This window comes from Mangifera indica, chromosome 16 (assembly GCF_011075055.1).
Source record: "Mangifera indica cultivar Alphonso chromosome 16, CATAS_Mindica_2.1, whole genome shotgun sequence".
NCBI lineage: Eukaryota > Viridiplantae > Streptophyta > Magnoliopsida > Sapindales > Anacardiaceae > Mangifera > Mangifera indica.
In genome coordinates, this window is record NC_058152.1 from 2,738,746 (window position 1) to 2,753,376 (window position 14,631).

The following is a 14,631-nucleotide window of genomic DNA, read 5'->3' on the forward strand; positions in this document are numbered from 1 at the left end:
ATACGTTTGCTAAAAAATAAGTTACGGGACTTGCTTGAGTCCAGGATGCTAAAACCAAAGAGCTAGGAGCCATAATATCAGGCTTTAAGATGCTAACAAATTGAAGATGGTCCTCTACAACTGTAGGAATTCACCTTGGGTCCTGGCTTTGCATGCCAAGACACATCTCTTATAGAGAATAAATAAACTTAAAAGAAACCATCACCTATATTAAATGAAATGTCTGAGGGGATTTGAACCTTACTTTTATACTTAAAGTCCTACTTCTTTACCATTTAAACTATCATTTGAGGTCAAGTCACTTGATTATAGAATCTACGTAGCAAGATCATGGAGATAAAATTAGACAATAATGATAATTTAGTAATGCAATGATGCCCTTTCCCCTCAAGTGACAGCATTTGCCGAGAGGACTTTTTCCTTTAAAAGTTCTTTGGCAGTTTTGCTTTATTGATATAATGATGTAAAGAAAAAGGACAAAAGATTAGGGGAAGAATGGGGTAAATAAAGGTAGCTAAAAGCTAAATTAAACTTCACATGACCTTATACTACAATCATGAAATAATATACTCACGGAGATTCTGGAACAAGGCTTGTGGCAACAATTGGGCTTCTTACCACATACTGACCATTATCATCTACCCAATTCAAAGAGCCATAAACCACCACCTTTTTCAATAATTTTGGACCCTCCAAACTAAGCTTGTAGCTTTTCTTCTCATGCTTTTGCTTGAATACCAATCTCTGAGGCTCCACATAGACTTTTAAGTCATCCATGCCTATCAGATTTGCAGTGTAACTTGCTCCTGTCTCCCCAACATTAGTTACTGTCCTCCAAAATTCTTGTACAATTTTACCTTCTGGGTTTGAATCATAAATATTAAAGAAAGCGATGAAAGACGGGTAGTTTAGATCCGAAGAACGGGTAATGCAATTGTGAGAGGACTTTGTAATGACTCGGATTTGTGTAGTTGTGCAGTTCATGGCACACAGAAGATTTATGTAATCCTCTGGTGTTGCATCATAAACAAGACCAGGATTAAGAGCCTTGTTGGGATTAATATGACCAGCTCCAATGTCCAGTGGAGATGCAGGGAAATTATTATTTGCAACATCTTCAATAGGGTTGAAAGTGTTGTCTAATGAATTGGCTGTGGTCACGAGGGCTGACCGAATGGCTGCAGGGCTCCAATGCGGGTGTGCTGCCTTTATCAGTGCAGCCACACCTGCCACATGTGGCGTGGCCATGGAGGTGCCTGTTAAGAGATTGAAATGGCTAAACAAGAAATGTGAACCAACCTCAGCAACTGAACTGATGGGAGACCATGATCCTAAGATTAATGAGCCAGGGGCCAAAAGGTCTGGCTTTAGGACACGAGGGCAGCTCAGAAATGGACCTCTGGAGCTATAGCTATCTACTCTTGGTGCTGGCTTTGTACCAATAACTGTGCTTCGAAATTGAAAACTTCCTGTTGGGTTAATGTTCTTCTTTATGTAGTCTGTTATTAATCGTCCATCATGTAGACCAATAAATGCTGCTGGAAATGAACTTCTGGTATAGAGCTCTGAATAAGAATTGCTGGAGATGAAAACAGCTCCAGAAACTCCTGCAGAGATTGCTTTATCAACTTGATCACTTATACTCAAATTGTCCTTGCAGACAACAATGGTGTTTTTTACTTTTTTCAATTCTGCTGCACTATCACATCCATCCATGTAAACAAGGGGCATTCTTCTTAATGAATAATTTCCAGGATACAAGGAATTAAAGTGAATTTGAAAACCATTGCCCAGAGTTAAAATTCCTTCGAATTTGCGATCTAAGGTGCCAGCACCAACTGTCACTGTTGCAGTGGTTCTAGAAGTAGACTTAGTCTTTGAATTCTGTTAATAAATCTCTATTGTCTAGGAAGTTGATCTATTCTTTAGCGCAATCCCACGAACACAGTGGAGTGCCTTTTATTTCTAGTTTCTGTTACTGTAAGACTATAAATAACCCCATCCATATTTAATAATATCCGTGAGTTTTTCCTCCCAGTTTATCAACTCTGTTTTACCTGCATTAACATCTGGTATCAGAGCCAGAAACCACAAATTGTAGCCGCAGCTCAATCATGTCTTCAGAAAATAACTTTGTGCAGCCGGCTATTCCCCGGCTCGATGGGCATTATGAGCATTGGAGCATGCTCATGGAAAATTTCCTTCGATCCAAGGAATATTGGCACATCGTAGAAGATGGAGTTCCCGAAGAGGATGCAACCCTCACAGATGCAGAACGGAAGGTGCTAGCTGACCAGAAATTGAAAGATTTAAAAGCCAAGAACTATTTATTCCAGGCCATTGATCGCACCATCCTGGAAACCATTTTGACCAAAGACACGGCAAAGGGAATTTGGGACTCGTTGAAGCAAAAATATCAAGGGAATGCTCGAGTCAAGCGTGCACAACTTCAGACTCTTCGCAAAGATTTTGAAGTTCTGCACATGAAAGAAAATGAATCTGTCAATGTTTTTTTTGCTCGTACTCTCACAATTACTAACAAAATGCGCAGTCTTGGTGAAAAGATAAGCGACGTTACTGTGAATGAAAAGATTTTGCGCTCTATGTCATCCAAGTTTGACTATGTGGTCTGCTCCATTGAGGAATCCAAGGATTTGGATCATATGAGTATTGACGAATTACAAAGTAGCCTCCAGGTACATGAACAACGAATGTCTAATCATGTCATTGAAGAACAAGCATTGAAAATTGTTCACGGGGAACATTCTGATAGTCCTGGACGTGGTCGTAGTGCTACGCGTGGAAGGGGACGTGGACGTGGTAGACAAGGTATGAACAAAGCTCTTGTTGAGTGCTATTATTGTCATGATTTTGGTCACTTTCGGAATGAGTGTCCAAAGAAACACAAAGAGCTCAGCTATGGGAAAGAGGACTCCAAAGCTCATTTTGCCGAAACAACAGAGACGGAAGAGCTTCTACTCATGGCTTATGTTAATGATGATCGAGATGATGAGGAAACTATCTGGTTCCTGGACTCTGGTTGCAGCAACCATATGTGTGGAAGGAAAGAGTTATTTTCACACCTTGATGAGACCTTTCGCAAATCCGTTCAACTTGGCAATAATTCAAGTCTTCGAGTCATGGGGAAAGGACAAATCCATATGCAAGTCAATAACCTTGCACACGTTGTCACAGAGGTATTTTACATACCTGATTTGAAAAATAATCTTTTGAGTATTGGCCAATTGCAACAGAAAGGATTAGCTATCATAGTTCAACACAACCAGTGTAAAATATTTCATCAAGAGAAAGGACTCATCATTGCAACCACTATGTCACACAATCGGATGTTTGTTATTCGAGCCACTATCACTCCATCAGATCAACCAGTTCAGCCATGTTTTCATATTTTTTCTCAAAGTCCAGATCATTTGTGGCATTGTCGTTATGGGCATTTGAGTCTTGGTGGTCTCAAAACACTTTATCAGAAACAGATGGTCAAGGGTTTGCCGCAATTGAAGAGTTCCAGCCTTTTCTGTGAAGATTGTTTAATAGGTAAACAACACAGAAATTCTTTTCCACAAGAAAGCACTTGGAGATCCTCACAAATTCTTCAACTTGTCCATGCCGATATTTGTGGGCCTATTTCTCCAATATCCAACAGCAACAAAAGGTATCTCTTGACCTTTATTGATGATTTTAGTCGAAAAACCTGGGTATTTTTCTTGACAGAAAAATCAGAGGCCTTTGAAGTATTCAAGCTTTTCAAAATTAAGGTTGAAACAGCCAAGAACACATCCATCCGAGGTCTACGTACAGATAGAGGTGGAGAGTTTAATTCCAATGAATTCAATGAGTTTTGCATGGCCAACGGAATTCGACGTCAACTGACTACAGCATATACTCCTCAACAAAATGGAGTCGCGGAGCGCAAGAATCGTACAATCATGGAAATGGTTCGTAGTATGCTTTCATGCAAACAAGTGCCTAAGACATTCTGGCCTGAGGCAGCAAATTGGACAGTGCATGTTCTCAATCGAAGTCCCACACTTGCTGTGCGAAATCAAACACCAGAGGAGGCTTGGAGTGGCACTAAACCCTCGGTTGATCACTTTCGCATATTTGGATGTCTCGCTTATGCTCACATTCCAGATGTCAAACGCACAAAATTGGATGCCAAGAGTTTGAAGTGTGTCCTTCTAGGTGTTAGTGAAGAATCCAAGGCGTATCGATTATATGATCCTTTATCAAATAAAATTGTGATAAGCCGTGACGTTATTTTCAATGAAGATGGACACTGGCCATGGACAGAAACACATGGTGCCACTGTTCATGCTTCACTTGATTTGGAGGAAGAGCATACAAATTCATTTGATCAAGGTGTTGCTAAAAATACAACGCCTCTTGCCTCTGAAAATCCAGCTAATCGTGACACTCCTCAAACTCTTGTTCAATCACCTGACCATACAGCAGTCCATTCACTTGAGCATGTAGCAGCAAGACGATCTCATCATCCACCACTTTGGATGCGTGATTATGATAGTGGCGCTGGTCTTTCAGAGGAAGAACAAGATGATAACTTTGCTATGTATATTGATGAAGATCCTCTAACTTTTTCTGATGCAGTTCATAGTGACAAGTGGCGACTTGCCATGGATGACGAAATTGCTGCCATTCAAAAAAACAGTACCTGGGAGTTGACAAACCTGCCTGAAGGAGCAAACACAATTGGAGTTAAATGGGTGTATAAGACAAAGCTGAATGAGCATGGCGAAATAGACAAATATAAGGCACGTCTCGTCGCCAAAGGCTACACCCAACAACATGGCATTGATTATTCTGAAGTTTTTGCTCCCGTAGCCCGTTTAGACACTATTCGGCTTATCCTTGCCATTGCAGCACAAGAAGCATGGCCACTCTACCAATTAGATGTCAAATCCGCTTTTCTTCATGGAGAGCTTGACGAGGAGGTATATGTCGACCAGCCACCTGGATATGAAGTCAAAGGTGCAGAACACAAAGTATATCGACTTCACAAGGCGCTGTATGGTTTGAAGCAAGCACCTCGGGCATGGTATAGCAAAATCGAAGCTTATTTCTTGAAAGAAGGCTTTAAAAAATGTCCATATGAACATACCTTGTTTCTCAAGCACACCTCCACTGGTAAGATCTTACTTGTGTGTTTATATGTCGACGACCTCATCTTCACCGGCAATGATAACTCTCTGTTCAATTCTTTTAAATGTTCCATGATGCAAGAATTTGACATGACTGATTTGGGCAAAATGAGATATTTTCTTGGTTTGGAGGTATTGCAACAGGACAATGGGATTTTCTTATGTCAACAAAAGTATGCTCGTGACATCTTAGAGAGATTTCATATGGCTGATTGCAACTCAGTCCACAATCCAATTGTACCTGGATCAAAATTGATGAAGGATCTCACAGGTGAGCATGTGGACTACACTTTGTATCAACAGCTCGTAGGGAGCTTGATGTATCTTACCTCCACCAGGCCGGATCTTATGTTTGTTGTTAGTCTTCTGAGTCGTTATATGTCTCATCCTACTGCACTACATCTCCAAGCAGCTAAACGTGTGCTACGGTATATCAAAGGAACTCTTGAATTTGGAGTGTTCTATCGCCAGGGAGGGAATCATCAGCTTGTAGGGTATTCTGATAGTGATTATGCAAGGGATGTCGACGATAGGAAGAGCACATCTGGCTTTCTGTTCTTATTAAGCTCAGGTGCAGTTTCTTGGTCCTCTCGCAAGCAACCAATTGTCACTCTTTCAACTACTGAAGCCGAGTTTCTTGCTGTCGCCTCTTGTGCATGTCAGGCTATCTGGTTACGACGGATTATGGAGCAACTTGGTCATAAACAGCCTTCTGCAACTACGATTTATTGTGACAATAGCTCAACAATTAAGCTTTCTCGCAATCCAGTTATGCATGGTCGAAGTAAGCATATTGATGTTCGTTTTCATTTTTTGCGTGATCTTACTCGAGATGAAGTAGTCAAGCTAGAATACTGTCAAACTCAAGAACAATTGGCAGATCTCATGACCAAGCCGCTAAAGCTGGATGCTTTTGAGAGGATGCGGACACTGATGGGTATTTGCAAGAATCCAAAAATAAACTAATCTGTGATCAGTTTAAGGGAGGGTTTGTTGCAGTGGTTCTAGAAGTAGACTTAGTCTTTGAATTCTGTTAATAAATCTCTATTGTCTAGGAAGTTGATCTATTCTTTAGCGCAATCCCACGAACACAGTGGAGTGCCTTTTATTTCTAGTTTCTGTTACTGTAAGACTATAAATAACCCCATCCATATTTAATAATATCCGTGAGTTTTTCCTCCCAGTTTATCAACTCTGTTTTACCTGCATTAACAGTCACTAGCCATGGTGCCCCATTGATTAAACTCCAATAGAGAGGGCCATCATTTCCAGCTGATGCTACCACAAATATGCCTTTCTCCATAGCTGCAAAAGTAGCTACAGCAATTGGATCATCTTTCAGAAGTGTATCACCCAAGCTTATGCCCAAAGACACAGATAAAACATCAACCCCATCTTGCAAAGCTTGGTCTATTGCTGCTACAACATCGGATGCATAGACCCCATATTTCCAAACAACTTTGTACATGGCCAATCGAGCTCGAGGAGCCATGCCAGTAGCAGTACCAGTGGCATAACCAAAATAAGATGCACCTTTTACATAGCTACCAGCAGCTATGGATGAAGTATGTGTACCATGTCCACTGACATCCCTTGGTGAGTTCATTGAAATTTTTACCTTCGGATTGTTAGCAATCAGACCCCTGTTGTAAAACTGAGCTCCAATAAGTTTTCTGTTACACAAAGAAGAATTAAACCGGGTTCCAGCCATGCATTTCCCTCTCCATCTGGATGGAACTTCTGTCATTCCTTCATCATGAAAACTCTGACTCTCAGGCCAAATTCCAGTGTCAACTAAACCAATTATGACATCTTCACCATAATTTGAGGCTGACCAGGCGCCAGAGAATGAGCTCAACCCAAGAAATTGAGAAGTGTGTGTTGTATGAACTGTAACAGGATGGTCCCTGGTGGAAGAAATGTAACCTGGAAACTTTTTAAGAGCTTCAAGCTCATAAGCAGAAAGAACTGCGCTAAATCCATGGATTGATTTGGTGTAAGCATAGATAAGTTTAGAATTAATGATAGTGGTGGATGTTGCAGTTGCTTTAGAAGTGTCTGAGATGGAAGAAAGCATGGACAAATACCAGTTATGGTGATCAGAGTAAGCTTTAGGCATAGCTGAGATGTCCATGTGAATGATGTAAGTATCAGATGGTGCCACAGAGGAGCTAACATAGAAGATCATAAACAGAACTACTGGTACAACTTTGAGCATTAGACTTGCCATTTCTGAGGTATAATTTTAAGAAAGAGATTGTTCACTACTGTGAGCAGTTCTATTAATTTTCTGGTTGTGAATTATGAACCAATAACTTTCTTTGCTAAAAGCAGGTATAGTTAGTCGTTAGTGGGAAACACATCATCATTCTTGTTTTTGCTGCTATGGTCTGGGAAAAAGACAGATTCTCACAGTGCTTCTCAATTACCAGAGCAGTACATAGGGCTGTTTATGATCCAATTTGGTGTAATTTAAGAGTTTTTCAAATTAAACTGAAAAAAATAGTTTGAAAAATTTTTAAACTAAATCAAAATTAAAAAAAAATTGTAAAATTTTTAATTCAAATCAATCTATTTTACAAATCAAATCAAACCAAACCAAACCCTAATTTTTAGGTAGTTTGATACGGTTTTATAGTTTGAACTAAATTATGTATACCCTTACTCCTAGAAGTAGGCACTTTAAAATTAAAATATTTTTATATTGAATAGTTTAGGAATGATGAATTATCATCCTAGAAAAGTTGTAAAGGAAAGATGGGAAAAAAGCCAAAAGGTGCTGGTTCCCTTGATTGAAGTAAAAAACACAATTTGTGCATATTAAATAGTAAAACTATTTTAATTATATGATAATATATCATTTTTTAAAATGAAATTAGGGTCATTAGGCACGGGGGCAAGTACTGGGTTGTAGCAGGCCCAGTGTTATCAGGCCAGCCCTAGGAAAGTTATTGGGCTTGTCAAAACCATTTCAGCCTTCTGATAATAGAATCCTACATCACCAATAGTTGATGCTTAAATTAACTTATTATTTAAGAATGTGAAAATTACTTTAATCAAAAAGTAATGTTATGTGTATTTAATTTTTTAATATATAAATAAATATATATAAAATATATAATAATATATGTTATTTTATCTTTAATTTAAAATTATTTAATTATTTAATGATATTTATCAAATATATACTTATTTATATACTTAAAAATATATGTGAATTATTTTATTATAATTAAAATGGGTAGTTGAGTAAATAGGTGTACAAGCCCTAAATTTCATAATTTATTCAAACAAGTTTCATTTCATAATATAATATAAAACGGATCAACCAACAACATTTTAAAAGATTCTTGCTTTTACCAAGACTCTGTCAATTCTGTCACACTGACTTGTCCCATGATTGAATAGTATCTTTGCTCTTAACGCATTTTCATAATAGAAAAACAAAAACATAGTAGAAATGCCTCTCAAATAACCATATTAAAATATATGTATCCACCCATCCATTAAATAAAAGCCAAATGGCTATTTTTCACCTTAAGTTTGGTGGACTAACAAATTTTTACCTTTTAAAATTTAAAAAGTAAATATTTCATTTATTATTTTTTTGATAATAATAAAGAATCTCTCTTAAGTCAGAGCATTTTGAAAAATAGAATTAATTATATCAAACATATTAAACCATTGAATTAAGTATATCAAAAATTTAATTTTTATATATTATTAGAGGAGATTTGAACTCATATTCTTTTATATATAAAATATTCTTTTTTGTTATTTAGACTATCATTTGGGGTCCGTCATTCATTTATGTTAGTGAATATATTAAATTTTCTAAAAAATAAGTGTTTTACACTTTTATTAAAATTATAAACTGATATTAACACTTAATATCGATATTAAATTATCAATGTATTTGGTACAAATTTACAAAGTTTATCTCTTAAATTCTTAAAAAATATCAAAACTCTAACTAATTTTAAAATATTGTATTTTAATAAGTTTTTTAGATGTATAATTATAATTTTGGAAATTATTGAGGAGCACACTAAAATTTTAAAAAATTAAAAACACCTTAAACATTTTTTAATTTTCAAAACCCCCTAAAAATATTTTTAAATTTACAATTTTCCCCTTAAGAGTTTTGAAAAGAGAAGATAAAAAAATAAGGGGAAAGAATAATTAAAAGAATAAAAATAAAAAAATAAGGGGAAAGAATAATTAAAAGAATAAAAATAAAAAAATAAAAAATATATGTAAAATGATGTTTTTGCTATTTCACTTAATAGAATTCATACATAAAAATAGATGGTGGGTAAAAATTTTAGTTTTTAAAACTTTAAGAGTAAGAACATGCCATCTAAACAAATCTTGGGTGCATATAGTCTTTTGGCCTTGAGTAAATATTTTTTATAAATTTTTTAGGTGACAAAAAACACATGAAAAAACATAATCCATGGTTACCGTTTTATTCATAAAAAAAAAAATGAAAACTTCTGCTTAACCACTGGTTGATAAAATCTCATTGTCTACGTAATTATTTGATAATTAAATCAGAAAAATCCTAATTTTATATTTTTTTTATATCAAAATAATCTCAAAAATATGAACCAAACATTTTCTCTTTTCAAAAATAAAAATTTCAACAGGGCCGAGCCTTGTTCATACTATTTACAGGCCAAATTTTATGCAATTTTGGAATTATCTAAATTCAGAAAAATCTTTGACAAATTAATGAAGGGCCGAAACAGCGGTATCCGACAGGAACATGAAAGTACAGATGAAACCGCGACGCCTTCAAAACGTTTTCTTTTGAGTTGTCTTTGTCTTTGTCTTTTTTTTTTTCCAAAAAGGTTGCGCAAACTTAACTCAGTTCAAAAGCAAGTTTTTTAACTGCTCCAATCTCTGTTCTTTCTTTCTGTATCCAGATCTTGAAATGAAGGCATGAAAAAGCATCTTTGCTAGCTTTCTTGTTTGCTTTTTTTTTTTTTAAAAAAATTTTGGGAAATTTGTTCAATCTTATCTTGATATGAAACATTGCAGGGAACATTCTTGTTCATCCTGGTTCTCTTCATCTCTGCTGCATGTTCTTCCTGTCTGAAGGTAATTATTCCAATTGCTTCTTCTCTGTAAAATGTTATCATTTTTGTTTTGGGTTGATTCAATTGGTTGAATGATAGTTGAGTGTTAAAAACGTTTGTGCGAATGTTGAACAGTTCGGGGAGACTTGTTCTTCTGAAAATACTTGTGATTCTGGGTTGTCTTGTCAAACATGCCCTGCTAATGGAAACACCAGACGCAGATGTACCCAGATTCAGCCAATAAATGCCACATCGAAGGTGCGCTTCATAGCTTATGTTTTAGTTTATTTGAGTTTAAATTATTGGATTTATTTTGTTGGTGCATCTGGGTTTGGTTTTGGTCAGGTGAAGGGTTTGCCATTTAACAATTACTCATGGCTGACAACGCACAACTCTTACGCCATTATTGGTACAAAATCGCCGCTTGGATCATTTATTATATCTCCTATGAACCAAGAAGATTCTGTCACCAATCAACTTAAGGTAAGACAAATGCCTCTTTCACATTTTGATGCAGTCTTCTCTATGTACAATTTGATTTTGTTTTTTTTTTCAATTTTTGAAAGATCTGAAGTTTATAAAAGCCAATAACTCTATTTCATGAGAATTTTCCCTTGTAGACTGTAAAAGTCGATTCATTTGTCATTCCTCCTTTTTGGACTTAGATGGAAAAGTATGTTACATTTATGAGGAGATTCTCTGTTTTAAGCTAAAACTTTTCCTACATTTTCTAGGGTTTGTATTCTCTAAATTAGATTGCTTTGAATTGAAGCAAAAATGTGTGAAAGGAATTATGTTCCTATGAGGGTGAGGCTTAATTGAGTTTTTGTTTTTCAAAATTAGATTACGGATTATGGTGCAACTTCCTGGTAACTTTCTGCTTAGATTTGTGTTACCTTGTAGAATGGAGTTAGAGGGCTTATGCTGGACATGTATGACTTCAACAGTGATATTTGGTTATGTCATTCTACCGGTGGCAAGTGTTTCAACTTTACAGCATTTGTAAGTGCATCCTCAATAAATTTAATGATGCTCAATTGTTTCTGCAATTTTGTGTACTTCAAAGGTGACTTCCTCTTTTTGATATATCGGTGTAATGACTCTAATTTCTCCTAGGCACGAGCAACTGACGTACTTAAAGAGGTCCAAGGATTTATGGAAGCAAACCCATCTGAGATCATCACTATTATTATTGAGGACTATGTGACATCCTCACAAGGCTTGAAAAAGGTTTTTGATGCATCTGGTCTAAGCAAATTCATGTTTCCTTTGTCAGCAATGCCCAAGAGTGGTGAAGACTGGCCAACAGTGGACGATATGGTTAAGCTGAATTATCGATTGGTGGTCTTCAGCTCTAAATCAAATAAAGAATCTGAGGGGATAGCTTACCAGTGGAAATATATGGTAGAAAATCAGTGTGAGTTCTATTTTAAAAACATATCAAATTGTGTGTCATACTGATTTTGGATTCCAAGTCTTAATTCTTAGAATTTTCTGATAGATTTTGAAATGATTAACAGCAGAACCATATTTAGAAAGATGTCTTACTACAGTGTATGATAATTATCTACTTTTTGTGGTTTCTTGTGGCACTTCCACAATTACTTTAATATCTATGTAGTGGATATATTAGTTTGAACTAAGTGGCATCTCCGTCTTTGTTCTTTTAGCAAACTAAAATTCACGCAGATCAGCACATTGTACTGTAGTAATTGTAAAAATTAGTTTTGATGGTAAGTTGGAATTGCAGATGGAAATGAGGGCATGGCTGCTGGTTCATGTTCGAATAGAGCGGAATCTCTTCCTATGGACACAAAAAATGTTTCACTGGTTCTTATGAACTACTTTCCTACCAATCCCAATCTTACAATGGCTTGTGTGGATAATTCAGACGCACTGGCAAAGATGATGAACACTTGCTATGAAGCTAGTGGCAAACGGTGGCCAAACTTCATTGCTGTTGATTTTTACCAGGTAGTTAGGCTGTTCTACTTTTTTGTATAACTGGGCTAACAGTGTTGTATTTTCTCCAACCAAGATATAGAATTTTAAACAAAAACAAATGGATTGGAGATTTCTGATCATGTTTTTGACTTGCCATTGCAGAGAAGTGATGGTGGAGGAGCGCCAGAAGCCACTGATGAAGCAAATGGTCATCTTACTTGTGGATGTGATAATATAGCATATTGCAAGGTTTGTTATCAAAGTTATCTTTGGAGTAATGCTATGTATACACAATTTTTAATTACACAATTGAATATACGGATGATGTGTTATCATATGATTGAGTGTTATTTTATACTTAATTCAAAATTAAACAATTATATGATGACACATAATCTGTATATCCAATTGTGTACTCAAAAGTGTGCGCACCACATTCATCTAAATAATGGACCACTATATCATTTGTGGTGAATAAAATAGAGCACCCAGTTTGCCAACCTATAATTAGTTTAACCATTTGCTTGATATCTCCTGATTTTTTCCTTTTTTTGGTAGATAAATACTGCAACCATCTTATATTTTATCGAATGCAATTAAAAATCCTCTTATCTGGGCAGGAAAATGCTCAATTTGGTGCATGCGACGTCCCGAAACTTGCTCCTCCTCCACCTGCATCTGCAGCTGCTGAAACTCCTACACTAGGTAGTAACAGTGCTTATATGGAAAGTAGACCTGCTTTACAATGGTTGTTCGGCACGGTTATGGCTGCAGCTCTATTATTATTGTTGACTCATCAATAAAGGCTTGTTTTACTTCATCTTTATTTTTGAATTAACCAAGAGGGCATATTAACGGATATTTGTATTCTTATTTGGTATCTCATGGTTTATAAGATTTTTTCATGCGACCTTGCATGTGTGCAAAAGCTTTCTGTTCGTAGACTAGCCTGAGGATAAAACCATTTACTTTTCTGTTGAGAACACTACTACTTTAGGGTGTGTTTGGTTTGAGTAATTATTTATTAAAAAATAAATATTATTATAAAAATATATTATCTAATAAATTACTAAATATAATAAGATAAAAATTAGTAATTAGTAAGTATAAATAAAATAAAATCATATATTTCATTCAACACTCCTACAATTGTAATAAAGCTCACGAAGTTACAATTGGAGACATAATGAAGGAAAACTCTCGTGAGACATCTATCTGGTAAATGTATAAAATATTTAAGAAATCGTAAGAAAATGTTGAAGACAAAGAGCCTTAGAAGCAACCAACTCTATAATAAAGTGCAATCAATGTCGATATGTCAAGTCTAAGCGTGACAAACAAGATTGGTGGTCATGTGGAGAGAAAGTTGATTGACATAAAGCAATAGTAGAGATGAGTGAAGAGGAATGTCGAGCTCACATAGAAAATAGCAGAACCACTGAACATCAATAGCAACATGAGCGAGGGTATGATACTCTGACTCCGCACCGGATCAAGGCAAAACAAAATGTTTCTTGGCGGTCCTTTAAACAAGGTTGCGACCAAGAAAAACACAATCGAAAGTGATAGATCATCGAATGAAAACATCGACAACATAGTCAACATCCAAATACACTAGGAGATGAAGGTTGGTATCACAACAAAAGGTAAGACCATGAAATAAAGTGCCCTTAATATACCGGAAAATGCACTTGACTACATGCATGTCTCGACCTATATAAGCAAACAATCACTAGGTGACTTGATTTATAGTAAGGCCAAAAGACTATTTTCTGCCCAAGTTTTAGCGTAATCTCAAAAACACACCTACGACGTTTTAAAAACTCAAACACCTATTTATAGACTAATTTCCATTAGAATTTTTTGTTAAAGACAAAAGTAAAATCGTTATTTTATCAGTAAACCCTAGAGCCTTAAAAATTTAATTATTTCTCTCATTAGTTTGGAAAACTAACAATTTGCCTTTAAGATTAAATTTTGAAAATTTCACTTTTCCCCTCATTTCTAGGTTTCATCTCCGGTGGTTTAGGGAATCCGACCACCAATCTTCTCGATGAAGGATGACGTTTCATCTTGTCTTTTATATCTGGACAACGTTTCATTATCCTTTATCATGGTGGGTGGTCATCTTTCATGGTTGGATTTGGAAGATAGGTAGAAAACTTCGACCATCGACTGGAATGGTAATGGCCGGAGAAGGGAAACAAATCCTACGGATAAAATGTTAACTTTTCAAATTTTGGGTGAGGGTGAAATTATTAGTTTTTAAAACATAGAGAGAAAATTATATTAACTTTTAGGGTTTTAGGATTTAGTAGTAAAATAATGATTTTATTGTTATCTATAACTGAAAATTCTAATAAAAGTTAACTCATGAGTGAATGTTTAGATTTTCGAAATGCAATAAGTATAGTTTTTAGAATGGGCTA

The 14,631-nt window shown here is 35.9% G+C and overlaps 2 protein-coding genes across 2 annotated transcripts; one reads left to right on the plus strand and one right to left on the minus strand.

The window, feature by feature from the left end:
- Nucleotides 1-342: 342 nt before the first annotated feature.
- Nucleotides 343-7,452, minus strand: LOC123199107 (subtilisin-like protease SBT1.9). Its single transcript, XM_044613951.1, has 3 exons — nucleotides 6,397-7,452; nucleotide 6,107; nucleotides 343-1,844 (listed from the first exon to the last, which is right to left on the minus strand). The coding sequence occupies exons 1-3, from the start codon at nucleotides 7,405-7,407 to the stop codon at nucleotides 571-573; spliced, it is 2,286 nt and encodes a 761-aa protein (XP_044469886.1). The 5' UTR covers nucleotides 7,408-7,452; the 3' UTR covers nucleotides 343-570.
- A 2,456-nt stretch (nucleotides 7,453-9,908) lies between these two features.
- LOC123199104 (PI-PLC X domain-containing protein At5g67130) lies at nucleotides 9,909-13,130 on the plus strand. Its single transcript, XM_044613948.1, has 9 exons — nucleotides 9,909-10,119; nucleotides 10,221-10,280; nucleotides 10,394-10,516; nucleotides 10,604-10,741; nucleotides 11,162-11,260; nucleotides 11,375-11,675; nucleotides 12,009-12,232; nucleotides 12,365-12,451; nucleotides 12,823-13,130. Exons 1-9 carry the CDS (start codon nucleotides 10,114-10,116, stop codon nucleotides 13,003-13,005), a joined length of 1,221 nt encoding a protein of 406 aa, XP_044469883.1. The 5' UTR covers nucleotides 9,909-10,113; the 3' UTR covers nucleotides 13,006-13,130.
- Nucleotides 13,131-14,631: the final 1,501 nt, after the last annotated feature.